The 22,373-nt window shown below is 45.3% G+C and overlaps 10 protein-coding genes across 10 annotated transcripts; 5 read left to right on the top strand and 5 right to left on the bottom strand.

Annotated features, from left to right (window-relative positions):
* Positions 1 to 282: 282 nt before the first annotated feature.
* Positions 283 to 2,848, bottom strand: SAMD00019534_093600 (hypothetical protein; the record flags this gene model as incomplete). Its single annotated transcript, XM_012895285.1, has 2 exons — positions 283 to 688; positions 765 to 2,848. 2 exons carry the CDS (start codon positions 2,846 to 2,848, stop codon positions 283 to 285), a joined length of 2,490 nt encoding a protein of 829 aa, XP_012750739.1.
* A 585-nt stretch (positions 2,849 to 3,433) lies between these two features.
* SAMD00019534_093590 (hypothetical protein) lies at positions 3,434 to 7,521 on the top strand (the record flags this gene model as incomplete). The annotated part of the gene is made up of 4 exons (XM_012895284.1): positions 3,434 to 4,721; positions 4,789 to 6,094; positions 6,164 to 6,313; positions 6,399 to 7,521. The coding sequence occupies 4 exons, from the start codon at positions 3,434 to 3,436 to the stop codon at positions 7,519 to 7,521; spliced, it is 3,867 nt and encodes a 1,288-aa protein (XP_012750738.1).
* Positions 7,522 to 8,569: 1,048 nt separating this feature from the next.
* On the top strand, positions 8,570 to 10,998 carry SAMD00019534_093580 (hypothetical protein; the record flags this gene model as incomplete). Its single annotated transcript, XM_012895283.1, has 5 exons — positions 8,570 to 8,840; positions 8,933 to 9,864; positions 9,933 to 10,046; positions 10,116 to 10,256; positions 10,339 to 10,998. Coding segments are annotated over 5 exons (2,118 nt in total), but the record flags the coding sequence as incomplete, so codon positions are not given.
* A 400-nt stretch (positions 10,999 to 11,398) lies between these two features.
* SAMD00019534_093570 (hypothetical protein) lies at positions 11,399 to 12,968 on the bottom strand (the record flags this gene model as incomplete). The annotated part of the gene is made up of 4 exons (XM_012895282.1): positions 11,399 to 11,802; positions 11,873 to 12,045; positions 12,108 to 12,592; positions 12,663 to 12,968. 4 exons carry the CDS (start codon positions 12,966 to 12,968, stop codon positions 11,399 to 11,401), a joined length of 1,368 nt encoding a protein of 455 aa, XP_012750736.1.
* A 323-nt stretch (positions 12,969 to 13,291) lies between these two features.
* SAMD00019534_093560 (hypothetical protein) lies at positions 13,292 to 14,224 on the top strand (the record flags this gene model as incomplete). The annotated part of the gene is made up of 1 exon (XM_012895281.1): positions 13,292 to 14,224. A coding segment is annotated over one exon (933 nt), but the record flags the coding sequence as incomplete, so codon positions are not given.
* SAMD00019534_093550 (hypothetical protein) lies at positions 13,459 to 14,417 on the bottom strand (the record flags this gene model as incomplete). Its single annotated transcript, XM_012895280.1, has 2 exons — positions 13,459 to 14,230; positions 14,296 to 14,417. The coding sequence occupies 2 exons, from the start codon at positions 14,415 to 14,417 to the stop codon at positions 13,459 to 13,461; spliced, it is 894 nt and encodes a 297-aa protein (XP_012750734.1).
* A 157-nt stretch (positions 14,418 to 14,574) lies between these two features.
* SAMD00019534_093540 (hypothetical protein) lies at positions 14,575 to 15,427 on the bottom strand (the record flags this gene model as incomplete). Its single annotated transcript, XM_012895279.1, has 3 exons — positions 14,575 to 14,895; positions 14,981 to 15,171; positions 15,268 to 15,427. Coding segments are annotated over 3 exons (672 nt in total), but the record flags the coding sequence as incomplete, so codon positions are not given.
* An 839-nt stretch (positions 15,428 to 16,266) lies between these two features.
* Positions 16,267 to 17,657, bottom strand: SAMD00019534_093530 (hypothetical protein; the record flags this gene model as incomplete). The annotated part of the gene is made up of 2 exons (XM_012895278.1): positions 16,267 to 17,491; positions 17,635 to 17,657. 2 exons carry the CDS (start codon positions 17,655 to 17,657, stop codon positions 16,267 to 16,269), a joined length of 1,248 nt encoding a protein of 415 aa, XP_012750732.1.
* A 1,500-nt stretch (positions 17,658 to 19,157) lies between these two features.
* On the top strand, positions 19,158 to 20,450 carry SAMD00019534_093520 (hypothetical protein; the record flags this gene model as incomplete). Its single annotated transcript, XM_012895277.1, has 2 exons — positions 19,158 to 19,413; positions 19,609 to 20,450. Coding segments are annotated over 2 exons (1,098 nt in total), but the record flags the coding sequence as incomplete, so codon positions are not given.
* A 686-nt stretch (positions 20,451 to 21,136) lies between these two features.
* SAMD00019534_093510 (hypothetical protein) lies at positions 21,137 to 21,944 on the top strand (the record flags this gene model as incomplete). The annotated part of the gene is made up of 2 exons (XM_012895276.1): positions 21,137 to 21,194; positions 21,298 to 21,944. The coding sequence occupies 2 exons, from the start codon at positions 21,137 to 21,139 to the stop codon at positions 21,942 to 21,944; spliced, it is 705 nt and encodes a 234-aa protein (XP_012750730.1).
* Between the last annotated feature and the right edge of the window lie 429 nt (positions 21,945 to 22,373).

Below are 22,373 nucleotides of genomic sequence, written 5' to 3'. Positions count from 1 at the left end.
TTAATGAAGATGAAGTTACAATGACACTCAAGAGCCTAAATGGAATGATCACTTTCACACACCTTTTGCCAGTGGATTGATCAAACCCATCAAAATCCACTTTCAAATAACTTTTGGATAATTATTTGAATCCCTTCCTTGCGATTGTGTACACCTATTCGTACACATACATAATAATAGATAGCCTAGTCTAGTTATAACTATGACTAGACTGACAAAGAAGGACACACTTGACTGAATCAATCAATCATAGACATCTTCATCGATAAACATAAGCGCTATTTATAATTTTACAACGATAACTGTGACATTATCTTTACAATCGGTGAACTGCAGACCTGTCTGCAATAGTGTAGAGGCAATTGATTGTGCGCCTCTGCTTGATATGATCTCGTGTCCAATCTCAATGGCACGATCTCCACTTACGACATCCCACAGGCCATCAGAGGCCATCACCAGGAATGTGTCAAAGTCGTGCAGTAGGATTGGTTTGGAGAGGTGTGGCTCGCCAATCATACCAATCTTCTGGTCCTTGATAAAGTGATTGCCCAGTGACCTGCTCACGGCCACTCCATTGATTCTCGTCTGTTGATCAGTCACTGGAATACCAGCTTCAATCATTCTCTTCTTCTCCAATGGATGGCTTGCTTTGTGATCAAATGTCATCTCTACTGCTGAACCGCTTCGACTAAAGAGGGTGGATGTGAAAGGGAATGTTAGTATGGGATCATTCCAATCACAATCAATCAATCAATCTATCATACCATATGAAAGCAGAAGAGTCACCAACATTGGCCACCTGAAGATATCTACCGCCATTGTAGGTCCAAACAAAGGCGACGGTAGCTGTACATCCTACGTATTGACACTCCTCCTTCATGAGCCTGTCGACTTCGGCAAAGGCTTGAACAAACAAGTCGGACACGTCACATCCTTCGCAGTGGTTTGGTTGACTGTTGATGATCTTGGCGATCTCGATAGGGAATAACTTGCAGGCCAAGTCGGCAGCCTCGCGTCCAGCATGACCATCGCAAACACCAAACAGTGCCATCTCGCTTGAGCCATTGAAGGGGAAGACGGCGAACGAGACATCCTCCATCATGCTTGCGTTTGGTGTGAGTGGCTTCTTCTTGGCACGTCGCAGGCCCGCCTTATTCTCGGACTCCTTGATCGAGTACTCCTTGATGCATGCAAACAGATCGCCTACTGTGTCGCCGCTGCCGTGTGCACTGGTGCTTGTGGTGTCGATCAGTGAGGCCAGTGAGAAGTTGAGGTCATCGCCGCCACTAAGGAGCTCAGATAGAGATGTCGAGTCTTTGAGTGTCTCCTCCTCGCCCTCAAAGACGAATATGTCGGGTATGCTCTTTGAGTTGTCTGAAGCCCCGTCACTTGTGTTGCCCACCATGAATGGCTCGTTAGTGGCCAGAGCTGTGGCTGGGTCACCAAAGATATCCTTTGCCACCTTGTCCTTGGAGGGGGTCGCGGGTGGGGTCTCTGGCAGCTTCTTTGTCGTAGGAGGCTGGTTTGTCGCTGTGGTGATTGGCGGCGTGAAGAACTCTGTGTGCAGATGTTTGTTCAAGTGGGTCTGCGCCTTGTTGATGATCTTGGACGAGCCGCTCTTGACCTTCTTGAACAGGTTCTTAAGCTGCTTGGGTGTGTCTGATGGGGGCGAGCTGTCGTCCTCGTCGTCAGAGGAGTCGCGCAGTCCAAACAATCCATTGTTGGATGTGTTGACCAACTGGGGGTTCATGGAGAGCGACGCGGTTGGCTGAGGCATCGCCGCAGTCACGCTGGTCGATATGACCATGGGCATCGACGTGATGACGGACTCAGGTGATGTGCTAGGCGATTCGCTGGGCGACATTGACTGCATCTGCTGTGCGAGTGGCGTGCTGAGCATCGTTTGGTTGGATGCACCGTAGCTGCCAAAGCTGCTGCTGGTGCTGCTACTGATCACCTGCATCTCCTTGCCGTCCGAGGCCGTGGCGGCAGCCAGCTGCTTCTGAAGCTTGACCACCTGATCCTCCAACTTTGATATGCGCTTCGTCCTGTCGTCCACGTCCCTCTTGAGAGTCGAGTTGGTATCCTTCAGCTCCGAGACCTTCTTGACGAGCGTCTTCTCGTTGTCGGTCCAGTTCCTCTCACGCTTCTCATAGTCGGCCACCTTTGACTGGTACTTCTGCTCGGAGGACACGTGATGATCGCGATCCTTTATCAACTCATTGTTCTTGGCCTTTTGCTGCTCGGCGGCCACCTTCCACTTGGCGCGCTCCTGATTGGCGTCGGTGGCGGCGGCCTCAATCGTCTTTAGCTTCTGCTGCAGTGCCAGTCTCTCCTTGTCGCTGGACATTCGCTCGTTGAAGAATGACAAGTTCAACTCCTTTATCTGTTCATACAATTGATCGATGATCTCCTTGTCGGACTTGCGCATGCTTCTAGATGTCTCACCAAACAGTGCTCCACTATTACTGTTTGTCAATGTTGCTCCAACTCCGACCTTGTCCAATGTAGGTGATGTCAAGGTTGTAGATGATGATACATCACCATTGGTTATTGATGTTGTTGATGTTGATGATGATGATAAGATTGATTGTGATTTTGATGTTGTTGATGATGTTGATGAAGTTGATTGATCACCATCATCCAACTTTATATCGAATAAGAATGATAGTACAACTTTGGCATTGTCTCTGTTCTGATAAAAGAATCCGACCATTATCAACAAGACACCAGAGTAGAAGATATTGGTGAGTAGCTCAATGAACTCATAGCTCATTAACAATGCAAACAGTAATACACCTGTTGCACCAACCATCAATATCATATTCTTCAATGCCAATGTTGTCATTGTTGATTATTGAATCACACAATATTAATTGTAGTTGTTGTTGTTGTCTATCAAGATCGTGACACAACTCAATCAATCTTATCTTATCTATCTTTGCTAATTAATATATATATATATGTATTATTATATATAACTTAATATATTGTGTAGTAACTAATTAATATATATGTATAACATGTATATATGTGTAATTGTAAAGTGATTGATTTGATTTGATTGATTGCCAAGACATAATTATGAATGAGATGGAGTGTGTGAATCATGCGTTGAGTCCGAGACAAACCACTCAAACGTCTGTTTCACCCACACTCTCATTCATAACACACAAACAAACAACTTCTACAAAGTTCAAGTCAATCCTTTTTGAAACGACGTCTCGACTTTGACTTGAATGAACATAGCCCATTGAAGGTGGATGAACTAAAGTGCATGATACTCGCGAGTGTAGTAATAGATAGTAAAGATACAGATAATATATAACTATCAATACTATTGTATCGTCTATGGGATCGACAACATATAACGTTATAACAACATTCGATATTATAATTGATTGTGACTGCTATTGGGACTTCCCAATTCAACATGGCCTCACCTCCAACAACAAGTTCAAGTCTAAATAAGAGGTCTTCAACTACCCTACCATCTTCATCATCATCAAACCTAGACAACAACAATAACAACAATAACAACAATAATAACAATAACAACAATAGTTACTTATATGTTGAAGAGTTACCAGAGAGTTGGGATGGAAATATACCTAGGACATCGGTGGCACCTTCATCATCACCAAGCTCAAAACTCACAAAGATAAAGTCTGCTCTGCCCTCATTCCCAGGGCTTAGTTCATCGACGACAACATGGTCCCCAAGCGAAGCCACTCCCAAGCGAAAGTATCTCAAACGAACACTCAGTGACACTAGTGGAGTGGCAATCGGCGCACCATCAAAGTCAAAGCAACAACAGACACAACAACAACAACAAGTTAACATTCATATTGATCACGTGACTCCACCATTCGCATCGCCCGTGCCACCTCCACTGCCGCCTGCCGCTTTCAATCCGTCCGTCAACAAGCCCAAACTCAAGATCGTTCAGTTTCGTGACGAGATCTCGGTGATACCGAATCAGCGGCTGTCCCGACCGCTTATCCCTCAGTTTGCAGACGAGGACTTCATTCATACAAAGGCCAACGAGCAGGCGAATCAAGCCTCCGACTACGTCATTGAGGCGTCGTCACAGGGCGAGGCAATCAAACAGAATGAGATCACACATGAAGAGCACGCACGTCGATACTACATTGCCAACATCCTCATCCTGGACGCCATCAACTATCGTGATCCAAACCATCTGTTGACGCGCCCGCAGCTCACACTCTACAAGCTCTACTTCCACACCTTGGTGCGCATACTATTCTTGCTGCCCTGTCTCGGACTGCTGGCGCTCACATACTTTGAGAAGCCAACACTGCACAATTACTACCCACGCGTTGTGCTTGGCGTCGAGCTCATCTTCCTGGCCATACTGGGCGGGGAGCTGGCACTGCGCTTCTATGTCTATGGTGCACAAGCGCGTCGAAACCACTGGAACTGGGTCAAGGGTGCGCTGTTGGTGGCCAACGTCATTGACATACTCGTGGCCGAGATCCTAGAGTCATATGGCACGGACAGCATACGCATCTCTCGACTCTTTCGCGTCTTTTACATCTTTGACTATGATCGATTCACGCGCGACCTGGCCCTTCAGCTCATATACACATTCTATCGCATGGCACCAATCAGCCTTGTCTTCTTCACCTACATCTTCCTCTCATCAGTCCTATTCTCAATCCTATTCTCCAATGGCGCCACAGATCAATCCGACTATTATGGTGAGTACACCCGCGCACGCGAAGCCATCGACCCCAACCCTTGCCCTAACACACTCCTCTCTCTCAGACACCATCCTTCAATCATTCTTGAACAACATGGTCATGGTGACGACGGCCAACTTCCCCGATGTAATGTTCCCCGCATACTTCAAGAACAAGTGGTACAGCGTTTTCTTCATTGTGTATCTCTCACTGGGACTATTCCTTGGCATTAACTTTATGATCGCCTTTGTGTACAGATCATTCCGCAAGGCGGTGCTGATGGAGACAAAGAACAACTTCCGACGACGTCGCACTGCCCTGCTCGCGGCATTCATCATCCTTGACTACGATAAGACTGGCGTCATTGGACTGGATCAATGGGAGCACATTTACAAACTACTCGAGCCACAGGCGACGGCGGACGAGGCCTCAGCCACCTTTGACCTGATCGACACCGACGCCAACGGCTACCTCAACATCCGCGAGTTCTTTGCCATGTGCGATGTGTTCTTCCTCGAGCGCAGTCGTGTCAAATCATTGGCAAAGAAGAAATTGATGGAGAAGAAGCAGAAGATATTCAATGAGCTCAGGACCGATGACGGGGTGGGCGGTGGACACAACATCCGTGAGCTCCTCTCCAACCGTTCGTTGTTCAACAACTCTGCCTGCGTGCATCACTTGGACTTTGAGTATCCCGAGATACCACCTTACTTCTATGAACATGGCAAGGCCAAGAGCCAATCACCTTCCAAACGACAACAACAACACAAACAACGACGACCACAGCAACAGCAACAGCAACAACAACAGCAGCATCAGCCTGATCAGGATGTTGCGGACAAGGAAGAGCCTGTTACGCCAACTGCTACTCCAAACGACACACCTCCAAGCTCCATTGGTCGACACTCTGGCGACAAATATGCCAAATCACAGGCCCATCTTTCACTTCCCAGCATACCAGATGGTGATGGCGACGACATTGGACATGGACAACATGGAGGCGATGGAGGGGTCGAGCTGGACATTGTTGGGGACCAACAACAAACACCCAGTCCAGTGACAATAGATGCGAACATGGAGCAACAGACTGTGGAGCACGAGCACGACACAACATCCATGTTCAAACGTGTACAAAACAGATTGATCAGTGCCAAGAACTATGTACAAAGTGGCAGGATCAAACCATTCACCAAGCATTGGCTATTCGAACTATGTGTTTGTCTGCTGCTCTATGTCAATGCGGCAGTCATCACCTATGTAATGGTAGGGGCGAGGGACCTCTACCATCCACAATGGACAGAGATACTCGATAGCATCCTACTCGTCTTCTCAATCATTGAGATATTCCTCAAGATATCTGCTCATCATTCAATCAATAACTTTTGGATCATGTATGTAGTAACACCCAGGCCGGCCGGTTCATTCATGCATTCAATCATACTGACTCGCCATCATCTTAGATTCAACCTTTCAATCATTACTATATCATTGATTGGCAAGATTGTGATTGAAGGAGCACTCAAAGACCATGGCGACCCAATAACAATGCTTCGTCTGGCATGTATATTCCGCTTCATCAGAATGTTTAGACTTCTATCCGCCGTCAAGAGGTATGTGCACCAAGTGTGGCAGTAGGCCCAATCACTCAACTCACTCACTAACTCAAACAATCAATCAAACAATCAACTGTAACAGCATGCGAAGCTTCTTGAGATCACTGGCAAATATTGTATTCATATTTACCAACTTCATTGTGATCATCTTTATGATGTATTACTTGTATTCCGTAATTGGAATATGGGCATACAGTGGAGTATTCTATCGTGGCAATCCAGTACTCAATGGTACATTATACGATCAATCAAACTATTATGACTTTGCCAACTTTGATGATATGGGCTCAGCGATGATCACAATGTTCTACCTGATGGTTGTCAACAACTGGCTCATACTATTCTATGCGGCGGTGACGGCGACCAGCCCCTGGTCCATCCTCTACTTCTGCTCGTTCTACTTCCTCACAGTGATCTGCGTGCTAAACCTGGTCGTGGCCTTTATCATCGAGGCCGTCAACTTCTCCACCAACTTCCACCAAGAGAAGCGGCTCAAACAACGTCTGAAACGCCTGGACAACAGCGACCATCGAACGGCCAAGACCAGCAAGCGGCTACTGCGGCGACTCAAGCGAGCCGCACGACTGGGCAAGTCGACCAACGATAGGCTGGAGAGGTCAGACTCGGAGTACAGCCATACGAGCGATGTCGAGCGCCCTCAGGACTACTTGATCCAGCAGCTAGAGAGCCTCAAGCGATATGAGGATGATCAGACGCGACCCAATGTGTCTGGCGAGGTCGAGGAGAGCGTTAGCTCGTCGGCCAAGCTCAGCAGGAGAGGATCATCGATTGGCTCCACCACCAGTTGTCTGTCAGAGTCACGTGACGACGATTTAATGGAGGGCATTAGATTGGAAGGTCCACACTTTTTCGAAGAGAAGATGTTTGAGAAGGAGTTGACCACGATGCGAGAGGAAGGTATCGATTTGAATGAGTTCATGGAGGACATGATCATAGCGACTACAACAGGAATGGTGCACTCCAGTGGTGTTGGTGTTCCAGTATCATCGCCAACATTACCCACTGGTACAATCACCTCAACAACATCATCAACTCCAACAATTCCAACAACTACAACATCAACAACAACAATGACAGCTGTTCCAAACATATCGTCCAACAGCACTCCCCCCAACACAGACACGAGCGACAACAACAAGAAGAGAAAGGGCAACAACAGCAACAGCAACAAGAATCCAACATGATAGTGATAGTGCTCCTTGCTGATCGAATAAATGATGATCCAAGCTGGTTGTTGAGTCATTGATTGTTGAGTCATTCATTGGAAGACAGTCGGTGAGTGTTGGGAACCTACATACTCGTACTTGTAGGTTGAGATATTCTTCATAGGAATCAGATAATGACATGACAGCTCATCAACGTCGATTGTTGGTTTTTCAAACAATCAACGACCTCACCGATCGATCGAAAGATTCGAAAAAAATTTGAAGTTCATCGATAAACCACCCACCTTCAAGACACCATTAATTAAAAAAAAACAAATTAATAGACACACACTCATTCAAGTGAATGAATGAATTCAAACAAGGTGGTGTGTATGTGTGTGTGTGTGTGTGTTTCCCTCTCTCACTCACTCATTCAGGCCAATCGATCCTCCCCATCCATCCATCTAACTTTATCCCTTCATCCTCCTCTCCACACTACACTACCCTCTCTCTCCCTGCATAATATTAACAACAAACAAACAAACATCACGTGCTAGGACAACAGCAAGCAAACAAACACAAACAACAATAACAACAACAGACTCTACTTTATAACAACATTTACCTTCCTTCAACTACTTCACATCTAATTATAACTACATCTGACTGACTGAGGAGGAGCTTGATTTGTGACACTTATTGATAATACAGTCTCTACTAGTTCAAATACAACTACGACAATTACAAGACATCAGGACCAACAACAACATAGCCCATTGCGATCAACTACATTAACATCAAGGAACAACAACCCAACGATTCATTGAAACAAACGGGCAAATATTAACGCAAACGGCAAACGTGAGTGATCACATTCAACGGCCGTGTGTACACACCCGCCTGTCCATACGTCCAACATCAAAGTAAACAATCTAACATCAAACAAGCAGACAGACAGTCAACAAGACATAGACAGACAACAGACAAGACAAGACAATTAGAAAATTAGATACTTTTGAAGAATCAAGCAACGCAACAAGTTGTAGTTATAACATCGATCGTGTGTGTAGAATAGAGTGATAGATAGATTGATAGATTGATTATGGGATTCAAAGTATGGTTCTCATACGAGGATGAGGAGGTGGAGCTTGCCGACTTGAATCTCGAGACGACAGTGTCGGCCATTCGAAAGATTATACACGAGGGCAAGATATTCCACTTCCCCTATGGCACATCACAGACCGACATACAGATTGGCCGAATGATTGGCGACAAGTTTGAAAAGTACAAGGCCAGGAACACCCTATCAGACATCCAATATAAGGTGGGCGATACATTACATGTCATTGTCAAGAAGAGTAAGATCATCATCATCATCGGCATCGTCACGTGATCATCAATGTATGAGTGAGTGACTAATCAATCAATCAATCGAACTTATTAGGCAAGGTAAAGGTTGCGGACAATGCATCGATACCAACTCTTCATATGGGCGTGTTGGAAAACTCAGAGAGAGTGGTCAAGTGGGAGTACAACCCTTATACAGCCACAGCACAATGGACTTGCACGGCTATATTGGTGCGCATGGAGCAGGTGCCATTCGCTGAGGGCGCCTTTAGAAAGGCCTACCATCTGCAGGACCTCAGCCGGCCCGAGGCGTCGGGCAGGTACGTCGCAAAGATTGGCAAGAAGCCCACCAACAGGGCCAACTACTTTGAGGACGTCAAGATGCAGATGATCGCCAAGAAGTGGGCCGACAAGTACAACGAGTTCAAGCCGCCCAAGAAGATCGACTTCCTGCAGTCGTGCGTGCTAGAGTTTGTCGACAGGACGTCGACCGACATCATATGTGGAATGGAGCCATACGTCGAGGGTCAATATCGCAAGTACAACAACAACAGCGGGTTCGTCAGCAACGACGAGCGCAACACGCCGCAGTCTTTCTCGCACTTTACCTACGAGCACTCGAACCACCAGCTGCTCATCATCGACATCCAGGGCGTGGGCGACCACTACACCGACCCGCAGATCCACACGTACGACGGCGTGGGCTACGGCCAGGGCAACCTGGGCCAGAAGGGCTTTGAGAAGTTCATGGACACGCACAAGTGCAACGCCATCTGCCAGTATCTCAACCTGCAGATGATCAACCCCAAGTCAGAGAAGTCGGACTGCGGCACCGTGCCCCGTCCCGACCTCTTCCTGCCGGACACATCGACCGAGTCCAGCGGCACCAGCACCAACAACAACATCAACAACAATGGCTCAAGCGCAACGGCCCAGATCGCCAAACCGACACGTGACGACACTCGCGAGAAATCAAAGTCCAAATCAATAGAGATCGAAAAGGAGAGGTTAGAGAGGAAGAAGGAGCAATCAAATGTAAGTACCTGGATGGGCTGTTACATACAATCATACTAACATATTGCGCGCGTACGCATCACTCATAGTGGGACATCAGCGGCATTAAGCTATTGGACACGATCAAAGGATATCACAACACCAGTGCCCTATGCATATATGACAATCAAGTATTTGCTGGTTGTTCAGATAATACGATAAGAGTATGTTTAATCGATTAATTGATTGATTGATCAATGTACTACACTCATTGACACATCGACTACCAATAGGTATACGAGTTGAAGAATAAGACATTGGAGTTGACACAAACACTGAAAGGACATGATGGTGCAGTCGAATCAGTTTGTTACAATGACCAATATCTCTTCACTGGATCATCTGATCACTCGATTAAAGTCTGGGATATAAAGGTATGTTTGATTAGGATGACCCATGGCATCAAAGGACACCATTGACTAACCAACTGATCGTCCTACGATCATACGACAACAGAAACTAAGATGTATTTTTACTTTGGAAGGTCACGATAAGCCTGTACACACTGTCATTGTCAATGACAAGTATTTATTCAGTGGATCAGCGGACAAGTCGATCAAGATCTGGGACCTGAAGACGTTGGAGTGCAAGTCAACACTGGAAGGCCATCAGCGCACGGTCAAGTCGCTGTGCGTCAGCGGCCAATATCTGTTCAGTGGCAGCAACGACAAGACGATCAAAGTGTGGGACCTGAAAACGATGCGCTGCAACTACACGCTCAAGGGCCACACCAAGTGGGTGTCGTGCATATGCATCGTCGGCACCAACCTGTACTCGGGCTCCTACGACAAGACGATCCGAGTGTGGTCGCTCAAGTCGCTCGAGTGCGTGTGCACGCTGCGCGGCCACGACCACTGGGTGCAGCACATGGTCGTCTCGGACAAATACCTGTTCAGTGCCAGCGATGACAACACGATCAAGATCTGGGATTTGGACTCACAGAGATGTCTGTCCACTCTGGAAGGCCACAACGCCATCGTGCAGTGTCTGGCGCTCTGGGAGGAGAAGCGATATCTGCTCAGCAGCTCACACGACCAGACCATCCGAGTATGGGCCTGGGACAACTTCAACAGTGTTGTCGCCGCCTCTGAGAACATCAGTGACAAGCCAACAACTGATTGATCGAATGATCAATCGATTGGTTTGATTGGTCACTGACTAAACCATATTACATCTACATAGCTACCTACCACACACATCAACCCGCCATCATCCATTCAATTCGAACCGATATCAAACCCAACAACCAACCAGCTGTATCATCTCCTGCAGAGCCTGCAGTAGTACAACTGTACCAAGTATATAATACACTCCACTCCCATCATCAATAACATCGGCATCATCTTGCTCCCAGTCCATCCATGTAATTAAACAATGGAGGAGCAACATCCAAACACTACAACCATGCATCCAACCCATCCATCAATATACCAATCCATTCATCAATCCAACGTAACCAATAAACAGTCACATGGTTGCCTAACCCTTTTGTATACAAGCATATTGATTGAATCAATCAATCACTCTTTACTATTCCCTTGAGTTTGGACAACACCTTTTGTTCGATCGATCGCAGACGAGACTCAAAGAGCGAGCTGGCGAGGTTGGCCAACAGGAATCCAAGTATGACCAGTGCTGAGCCAAACAGGTACATCCAACCAAACATCTTGTGTTTGCGAACAAAGTCACTGATCATTGCCAGTGGAATTGATAATGATAGACCAATTGTGTTGATGACAGGGCTTGTCAATACCACTGAGTAGGACTCGATCAGATCCGACAAGAAACTTCCAAATATGCCATTGAACAGGAGGAATAGGAATACTCTACCCGAGGGCCAGGCAAACACCTCGAACCCAATGGAGTTAAGTATAAAGAATCCAGGCCACAACACCAAGAAGTTAATCAATCCAATGAATCCTGGAAGTTGTTGAATGATTCAGTGAGTTAGAGTGATGGTTTGGGTGTTGTCCATGTGATGGATACTTACCAAATAACATTGGCATTGGTAACAGGTTCTCGGATATGACCAATTTCTTTATCATTGTACAATATAGGCCATAAAGGAAAGCGCCAACAACAGCCAACAAGTCTCCAATTACAGTATCATTTCCATTATTTCCGCTGATGTCTGAATAACTGACCATAATGATTCCAGTAAGTCTGTTTTCATGTCATGTCATGTTAGTAAGTACTTGGCGCCATGAATGGATGTTGAGACGTACGATATAATGGTGGCGAACAACTTCTCGATTGTGAACTTGTCAACCTTCATTGCCACACTGATGAATAATGAGAAGACACCAGAGAGTGAACTGAGGATGGTGTTGGACGAGATACTTGTGATGTCCAGACTGATGTTGTATGTATAGTTGGCAGCGAACCAGATTGGACAGAGGATGGCACTGAACTTGATGATTGATTTGATTGAATGAGGTTGCATCTGCAGTGGGCGACGCTCACCATTGATAGATGAAGGTGATAATGGTACGTTTGGCGAAGAGTTGTTGTTGTCAATTTCCACAGCCTCGCCATTATATGATAATTGGTCCAACTTGCTGAATGATGGACGAGTTTGATCATTCTGGATTGGTATGGAAGACCATTGTTTCCATCTAAATACGAATCCAAACAGATAGAATGAGAATATTGATGTTGAGAAGTATGTCAAGAAGAATGGTTTATCGAATGACTCTGTAGTGAATATGATCTGTTTGATTGATTGATTGAGTTAGTGAGTGACTGTGATTGATTGATTGATTGATTAAGTGATGACATACCTGGGTCATTATACTTGAGAATACCCAAAGGAATACAACGATGAGTACACATACTGCACCGATAATGTGTCTTCGTACATTCTTTGCTTTGTTTAATTCGTCATCATGATGTCGTCCACTATCAATGCCTCCACTACTTCCACTACCATCATTCAATAATGGAGGACTACGGTTGTTGTGCATTATATCATCATCGTCCTCCTCTTCTTCTATATATTCATCAACTTGATTTAGTCTTGCTAGACCATCATCATTCTCATCCTCCTGATTACCATCAACCAGTACTGCTGCTTCATTTCTATTCATCTTATTATATTTGATTGACTGATTGATTGTCTGTTCAAGATTGTTATGTTTAGTGATTAAGATTGGTTGTTTGATTGAGATTGTCGACTGAACGATCAATAATATCTTGAGAAGAAGTGAAGACTTTATTGCAATGACTGTGGATGGACCGCAATTCTTCACATTAATGACCCTTGAGCAAGGGGGAAGAAGACCTTCTTTTCCCCCAGCCCAGACTGACTGCAAGTGTGAACTCACCTGACATCATCGATCTCTCTGGACTCATTCGCTCACTACTCATATTCACATCTTCACCTGAATCATTCAATCATTCAATCATTCAATCATTCACAATCATGGATAACAACAGCCAAACAAAAGATAGCATGGAGACTGCTGAAGATAAGCCACTGACTACTAGTGTGGCCCCCACCGATGGTGTCAATGTCAACAATAGCAACAGTAACAGTAACAGTAACAGCAACAACAGCAAAGATACGAATGATAAAGATCATACATTGTCACCGAACCTGACAACATCAAAGACAATCCCTACATCACCATCTACTTCATCAACTTCAACCACAACTGCACCACCATCACCAGCAACAACGTCATCTACTACAGCATCAACGACATCAGATGTACCGATGACTACATCAACTTCATCAACAACCTCAACATCAACTACAACTGCACCACTTACACCACAATCACCAAAGGAGGACTTGAAGACAACGATCATTACACTACCCAATTTCAAGAAGAAGCAAGCGGCCAGACCGCCCAGACCATTGAATAGTAGCACCGGTGGTGCTAAACCATTGGCTGGATCAGGCAAGGGTATGTACAGTGATGAGGACGAGAGGCTCCCTGCCAGACCCGTGACCGCAAGAAGCAAGGCTATGATGGCCGCCAACAAGGAGCGTGAGGAAAAGGAGAGACTACAACGCGAAGAGATGGCTGCTGTCCAAGCTGCGATGAGCAAATCATCAAAGAACAGAGCATTGAATGCTTCAAACTCCTCTGTATCAAACTCATCATCATCATCAACATCAGCACCGACTACAACCTCAACAACATCAACTTCATCATCATCCTCCTCCAAGTCATCGTCATCATCGTCCAAGTCTTCATCATCTTCATCCAAGTCATCTTCATCATCATCCAAGTCATCATCTTCTTCATCCAAGTCATCGTCATCATCATCTGATTCGTCAAAGAAGAAATCGACCACATCAACTATCCCTGTGCCCAAGTTGTCCAAGGCAGCAAAGGAAGGACTGGTATGTGTGATGAGGCTGAAGCCGAGGCCATGAATGGTCCAGATAGAACAACACTTACTAACTTGTTGATCCATGCGCGCATCATACAGAGGAAGAAGAACTTTAGAATGAAGATCATGAGGAAGCTTGGACTGGCGGCTCCAGCGTCAACAGTGGAGGTATCACCGTCCAAGTAAGATGTCATACTGCCACACTAGCTCAATCAATCAACCGATCAAATCAATCAATCAATCAACAACTTATGGAAACAAACAATACACAAATACTGTTTATTGGATCGATCACAATGGAATGGAAAGACGAGAAAGTGAGGAGGATGAAGGAAGGAGTGGAGAACTAATCTAAAGTCTCTTTAAACTCTTCTTCACCTGTCCTTTCGCCTCGGGTCTGGTGTCGACTGGCTTCTTCTTGACTGGCGATGATGTTGTAATGTTACTGGTGGTGCTGGCTGCTGCTGGTGTGGTGGACGACTCATCGGTTGAGCCGGTGGCAGGGGTAGCTGTGCTAGATGGTTCGACAATTGAAGCTGGCTTTGGTGCGTGTATCGAAGTGAACATCTTGGCATGCTTGAAGTAATCATCGTAGTTGTCAAGCATCAATCTCGATGCATCCTCATTCAACGAAGACTCGGCATTTGGTACAATCAGCAGACATTTGATGGTCTGGTCGAGGGTGAGTGAGAGGGTTGGTGGGTTAGGATGGGATCATACCAGTCAACATGATCATGTGATGATTGGGTCAACATACCAGCAGAATGTGTTTGATACCAAGGTCATCGGTCCAATCCCTCTTGAGAGTATTGACACAAATCTCACCCTTCTTGGACACGTTTGGATGGAAGATCTTTGTGAGGAAGTTGGCCTTTGGTGGTACACGAGGGAAGTCTGAGCACAAAGTCAATCTTGCCTTGAAGTATCCACCTTCATATGGTGTTCCACCTGTTTGAGTGATTGATCAATTGATTGAATTAGTAAATGATCGTGTTAGGATGATTGATTGAATGAGTGAATGAGTAGGTAATGGATTGATCATACTTGGACCGGTTATGTAAGCCTCAATGTTTGAGATGTCCTGGTCACATGGCATCATGGTGACGCCTTCCATTGGGTTGCTGGAGATGTCCTTCAACTCTTTTAGAATCCTTTTGATCACATCTGGAGGTAGGTTTTCGCTTGACATTGTTGTTGTAATTGATTATGAATGTTCCAAATTTATTAGTAATAAGTAATAATAGTATATATGTTTGATTGATTGATTGATTGGTGTTTATTAATTGATCAATCACACAACACTAGACCATCACCCATCATGAGATTGTTAGAACATTTGAATTTGAAATTTGGCGCCATTTTGAAGTTCAAATGGGTGATTGATGGTGTTGTCCAACTTTGGAATCATCATCATTGATCAACTGATGTTGGGCTTTGTCATTATTGGCATTAGAATGCTGATGTAGTTGGTTAGGATTAGCAAGTGACATTATTGTTATGTCCCTATCGTGAATGGTCTTGTCTCTTATGTCAATTGTAGCATCTCTCATTTGGATTGTATTATCTCTAACAGAGATTGTTGAGGTCAAGTGCTTCACCTGGTCCTGCAACGATTGAATTGTATGATTGAGATCATTAATCTCCTCCTCTGTATGTCTATGGAACATTGTAAACATTCTTAATTGATTGATGAATTATTTGTTGAGGGTTAAAAGATGGATATTTGATTGATTGAATAATGATAATATTGACATAGTTAAATTTGTTTGATTATTCCTAATAATTCCAAATAAGTATATTACCTAATAAGGTATGTATCCCAACTTGGAAGAGTCCCTTCAAGTCCAAATATACATTCCAGGTCAATGAAATGGATAAGAAAGGAGACTCACCACACAGACACAAATATGTACACTCAATCAAACAACATCAAGTTGAGGTCCATAGGTGGATGGATAGGCCAACAAACTAACTGCCTCAAGGGAGCGAGCACTTTGTTTATTAATGGATGGGGACTGACTGGATAATGTTACATGTATTCTATTAGAAACAGATTGGAACACCTTGCTTGGGGATGACGACCTTGACATGCATGTTGTTGTCTTGCTGCAACTCGTCGTAGATTTGCTCGCGGATTGGCAAGCCGGATGGGTTGGCATTGACCAGTGGCTTGATGTGCTGGATGATCAACTTGACATGGCTCAAATCTGATGGCACGGGTGCGGTGTGGATGGACATGTTGTAGAGATCGGTCATCAAGGCCATGATGTCCTTTGGACGCAAATGACCAAACATGCCAGAGTCTGGCATGCTGTTGACGAACGAGCTCTCCAAATAGATGGCTCTGAGCTTGGAGATGTTGATGTTTCTCCACACGGCCCAGATGCGCTCCTGCCAGTTGCATGGGTAGTTGCCAGAGGGCACGCCAGTGTCTGAGAAGAAGACGATCTGCTCGCCAGTGACGTCGTCGGTGAACAGGTAGGCGGTCGAGATGATGTCGTTGTGGCACACCTCGTAGGGGGTCAGGGTCATGTTCTCAAAGATGGTGCCGGCAATGTTGGCCGTGGCAGTGTTGAGCAGGGCGACGTCGCTGAGCTTGGCCGAGACATTGCTGGTCATTGTGACGTAGTCATAGCGTCCAAACATTGGCAGGTTGGGCCAGAGGATGTTGTTGAACAGGTTGTTCTTTACGGCGTTGACTGTCTGGGGCAGGCCGACAAGCACCTTCTTCTTGAGCATGACGGGTGCGGCGGTGACGTTGGGGAACTGGGCGCGCACCATCCTGAGGATGCCGTCGGTGATGGCGGGCTGGTAGTCGAGTGTGGCCTTTGCCAAGTAGTCCTCTGGCGACACCTCGATCAAACCCTCGAGATGGTCGAGATGGGAGTGGCCAAGCAGGTAGCCGACGATGTGATTGCGGATGAACCAGGCGATCTTCTGGTCCTTGGAGTCGGCGTACTCGGGGTACTGGATGTCAAAGACGTTGTTGCGCGAGCTGATGTACTGCTTGATGCCGTTCCAGATCGTGCCGGCGTCCATTGCCATGAAGACGTTGGAGCCGCGACGGGCCAGCAAGAAAGACGACAGGTTGCTCTCGTCCAGACCACCATTGGTGCCCAATGGCAATGTGATGAATGACTTGCCGCGGCAGGCGCGATGAGTTAAGTAGGAGTCGGCTCCATCATACTCATCATAGTCAAACTCAAAGTCGTAGATTGAGTCGGCTGAGATGGACACTGCTATTGAAGTAGCGATAATAAATAGGACACTAATATGTGTTGGTATGAGTATGGGTTTGAAGTTGTATGGTAACCGATCAGCTGATCAGATAGTGGTTGATCACGTGACAAGTTTTCGATCACGTGACTTTACGGAAAATCGCCAACAACATCGTCCAGCGGCTGCACTTACATCAATGATTTAGTTGACAACATTGTTGTAGCACGCTGTTATAAGAAGTAATTGTACGTAGTAATAATGATACAAGGATGATGGATTAGAATGAATTGTTGGACCATGACCTCAACTCCCTTACATAGTCATTGCCTTCATTCAAACTTGTACATGCTTTCAGGATGCGAAGCATAGATTGACACCAAACAAGCAATCAGGCTGCGCCAGTCAGGCAGTCAGAAGAAGGTTGTTTAACCATGAAGGGAAGTAGGGTATCGGGCCAAAGCCCTCATCGCACCCACTCTATCTCGCCACACACCTAACCATCATCCATTCAATCGATCAGGCGGTGCCAACTCACACACTCATCAATACCACACCACACACAACCAATCAATCAAACAAACGCACTCACACAGACACATTCGAAATCAATCTATACCACGCATACACACTCACACCCGACCATTCAAAGGACTTGCCCATGGCTATAGCCGGTACCTCGTCCTTACTTACTTACGCATATGGATAAATGAGATGGCCAGGAGATTCTGATCAGACAATGATGATGATGGTGATGTTTGGAGCGACAATCAGGGGAGATGAACGAACGAACGGTTTTTCAAAAGTATCTTCTGAGCTTGGCTCCTTGCAAACTTATTAATCTAGAAAAGTACTCGCTGTCGTCCGTCGCAGGGTACGCAAGATATCAATCACTTTATTATAAATGCTCGTGTGTTCTCCGGGTTACAGGGGGTGGCCAATCACCTGCTTCAACGAAGAATCTCCACAAACTGATGGATCACCGCGCGCCCCATTGCTCTTCATTCATTAATGAATGATTGTTGTTGTTGTTGTTGTTGGTTCTTCATGGTAAGCATTTGATTGAGACAGAGAGAGTTTAGTGGATTGGATGTTGGAGACATCTTTGCACACTCATCACGACTTTAGGACCAACCCTTCACCTCCACCAACTCACTCATCTAAAACAATGAGTTACTTTACGACCTGTCATAGGCCTTAACTACTGACAACATAATACATCTGGTTCCAGAGCTCGTCAGATGGATGGTGATCGAAGGAGACTTGTCCAAAGTGTTAGGGTCCCATCATTCTAGACCACATTCGATCAACATGTTCCAACTTGATACAACTTGGTGACATAAGTTATTGCCACATGTCGATCACCACCCATCCATCATTCACCAGGGTACCTTTATTCAAACAATTAATATTCGAATGACGCTTGGTATCGGAGAGACAATAACTCAACATTATCAATCACAAGTTGTTAACATTCAAACAGTCAGGCAGTCAGTTACCTTGGACAAACTTATCCGTTACGAGCATATACTTTGGACGACCCAACAATAACCTGGATCAATGTTTGATTGATTGATTGATCGAGTGACCTTATTTATTTATAATCTTATACCAATATTGTTTATTAATTAGTATTATTCTTAGTAGTAACTAGTAGTAAGATATATTAGAGGATAAGTGCGCCAATGACAAAGATACAGAGTGATGCCATTTATGGTCTTCTACTCACAGCCGACTTTACAAGTATTATTGGCTGCATAACAGTATTAGTTGGATTCTGGAGATTAAGATTGATGCGCAATCATATTACAAGAGTAATAGCATACTTTTGTGTTACATCTGCAATTAAAGACATTGTTGCTGTAACTCTAACATTATCCAAAGCCTACCTAAATAGTAAATTCGCATGTTATCTATATGCTGTTGATATTACATTTGGTAGTTTCAGTTGTTGGATGTGGACATTATGTCTAGGTATGTGTTCCAATCATTATCCATTATCCTACCTCAATCATTACTAACTCCTACCCTTACCCTCAACCCTTGCCCTTGCCCTTGGCCCTCGACCCAACTCAAACCCTCAACCCTCGCCCTCACCCCAACCCTTGCCCTCCTCAACCCTTGCCCTCACACACTTAAACAATCTTGATGATTACGATGAACTTGTAGCTATTAGTATATATATTGTTATTGTACAGATACATGTTGTACCTGATAGGTTCGAGAAGTATTATATGATTGTATCATGGGGTCTACCTCTGATATCTTGTATAATAATGGTATCTACACCAAACTTGGTGTCCAACGTTGGTAGTTGGTGTTGGATTGGTGCCAAGTACCCTGGCTACCGCTTCGGTCTCTTCTACATTCCATTCTTTGTAATCTTTGCGGCGGCGGCCATCATGGTCGGACTGACCAGCCACTACACCTACAAAGTTCTGACGAGCGGCATCTCCAAGACAGTCGAGAGCAAGCATGGCGCCTATCAATTCAAGTTGATCAACTACATCATCGTATTCCTCATCTGCTGGGTGTTTGCCGTGGTCAACCGCATACTCAACGCATTCAATCTGTATCCGTACGCTACCAACCTACTTCACACATACCTCTCAGTGTCACACGGCTTCTACGCATCACTGGTCTTCATCTACAACAATCCAATGATGTGGCGATACTTTGGCGCTAAGCTGTTGTTCCCATTGACCCTGCTGGGACTGTTCCAAGAGACCTATCGCACGTTGGAGAAGAACAAGTACAACAACAACTCGTCGTTGCAAGGCGCCACGCCCAAGTACATGTCTCAAAAGACATGTCAGACATCGGGTGGATCACTGGATCACAGTCATCAGAGTCAAGGTCTGAGTCAAGGTCAGAGTGGATTCGAGTCTGGCATTCGTCTGGACACTGAAGAGATGTCACTGGAGATGTCCCAAATATCCATTGTCTCACATGGCAACTCATCCACCGACAACCTTGGCAGCAACAGTTCAGCAAATGACCTTTCTGATCAAGTATAATTACTTGATTTGATTGATTGCACGCACAATCACAATCATTGTTGCGACCGAGCAACATTCATGTAATATATATTCAAACTTATAAACATCAACATCAACAAAGTATACTTTGTTATTTATTCTTAACTTTGGTGAAAGTAATTACACATTATTATCTCTTTGAGTAATAACAACATAGTCACGACCCCCATTAGCCTGCCCCGTGATGTGTGAATGTCTGCCTTTAGATCAATGGTCCAAAGGCCCACCCCAACATAAGCTTGAGGCCCGACCTTTTTTGGAAGATCTACTGAGCCCCGTCCCACCAATCCGAATGGGCAAAGATATTTTGATTTAATTTATTTTGTTGGTGTCTTAATGTTTTTATTAATATCGATCGTGTGTGGATGGAGGTCAACATCTGATTGTCGTTTCAAATATTTGTCCAAACAACAATAATTTGGATCTAAGTTTGTATCAACCTACACCTAACAGTTTACACAAGACGCGTGATGGCGATGGGGGATAGGTGGCCCGCAGAAAGGGGATGATGAGCACCAAACAATGAGACATATTGCCCCACAGACAGCCCTACATCCGATATTCATTCATTCTCAATCAACCTCCAATTCATTATTATTTAACACATTGTAAACATATAATATATACACATAAAACATACACATACACATATTTAAAAAATGAAGTACTTTGCCATCATTGCTATCGTCTTGGCCTTGGCCTCCGTCTCATTCGCAGGTATGTAATCTGATCGATCGATCAATCACAATCACTCAATTAGTCGACTAACTCACACACTCACACATACACTCAATCAATCACACCAATCAAACACACACAGACGTCAACGTCTTTACTGGACCATTCGACTACAACAACTTGGCCAACGTTACCAACGTCCCAGGCGTTCCAAACAACATTGCCGGCAGCGGTTATTTGAAGATTGAGGGAAGCGCAAGCGCAGGATTCAACGTCACCTACATTGTCAGCCTCCAGAACGCTGAGGACTTCACCATTGGTTCCGTCAACGTCTCATTTGCCAAGAAGAATGCCGCAGGTCTCGACCTGCTCAACCTCGAGGTCCAATTCAACGTGTCCCTCCCATTCACTGGCAAGACTTTCGTCGGCGCCGGTTTCATCCCAGTGCCAGGCAACTCAGACTTGGCCACCAAGCTCAACACCGGAGTTGCCATGATGAAGTCTGGCTCCATGGGCCAAGGTATCTTCATCGTCTGTGACGGTACCACAGAGAAGAACGCCATCACCCGTTCGCAGCTCACCTACCAAGCACCAGCAACCACCGGCACCACCGGCACCACTGGCACCACCACCGGCACCACCACCGGCACCACCACTACCACCGGCACTACCACTGCCCCAGCATCGACCACTACCACTTCGTCCACCTCCCCCGCCACCAGCTCTGCTGCCATCGTCTCTGCCTCCATGTTCGTCGCTGCCTCTGGTCTCGTTGCTCTCCTCCTCTAAATAAACGAGGAAATTAGTATTATTACGCATCATCAGTCCATCAATCAATCAATCAATCAATCATTGTATCGATCGATCATCATGAGATCGAGTCCAAATATGTATCCCGGAGGGAGGGAGTATTATTATTAAGTTGAGACGATGATGGACCGGGTACCACTACTCTTTCACTCACTCACCCAATGATCACTCGCTCATTCACTCGCCTCAATCACACTAACCAACCAACCAATCAATGTTACTTATTCAAAGGACACTCTTGAAAGTGAACATCACACAAACATTCATTACTCAAAGTGATCGTGTGCGAGGTGATGAACTTTCAAACAAACACTAGAAGTGTGTTCATGATGCACTTTGTTGAATGCATTCATTCATTTATCTGTGATCAATAATGACCAGGTGATGTGTGTTTGTTTGTTTCAATCA

Source organism: Acytostelium subglobosum, assembly GCF_000787575.1.
Source record: "Acytostelium subglobosum LB1 DNA, scaffold: scaffold22, whole genome shotgun sequence".
Classification (NCBI taxonomy): domain Eukaryota; phylum Evosea; class Eumycetozoa; order Acytosteliales; family Acytosteliaceae; genus Acytostelium; species Acytostelium subglobosum.
Note: the sequence above shows the minus strand (reverse complement) of the source record. Positions and strands in the feature narration are given on the sequence as shown.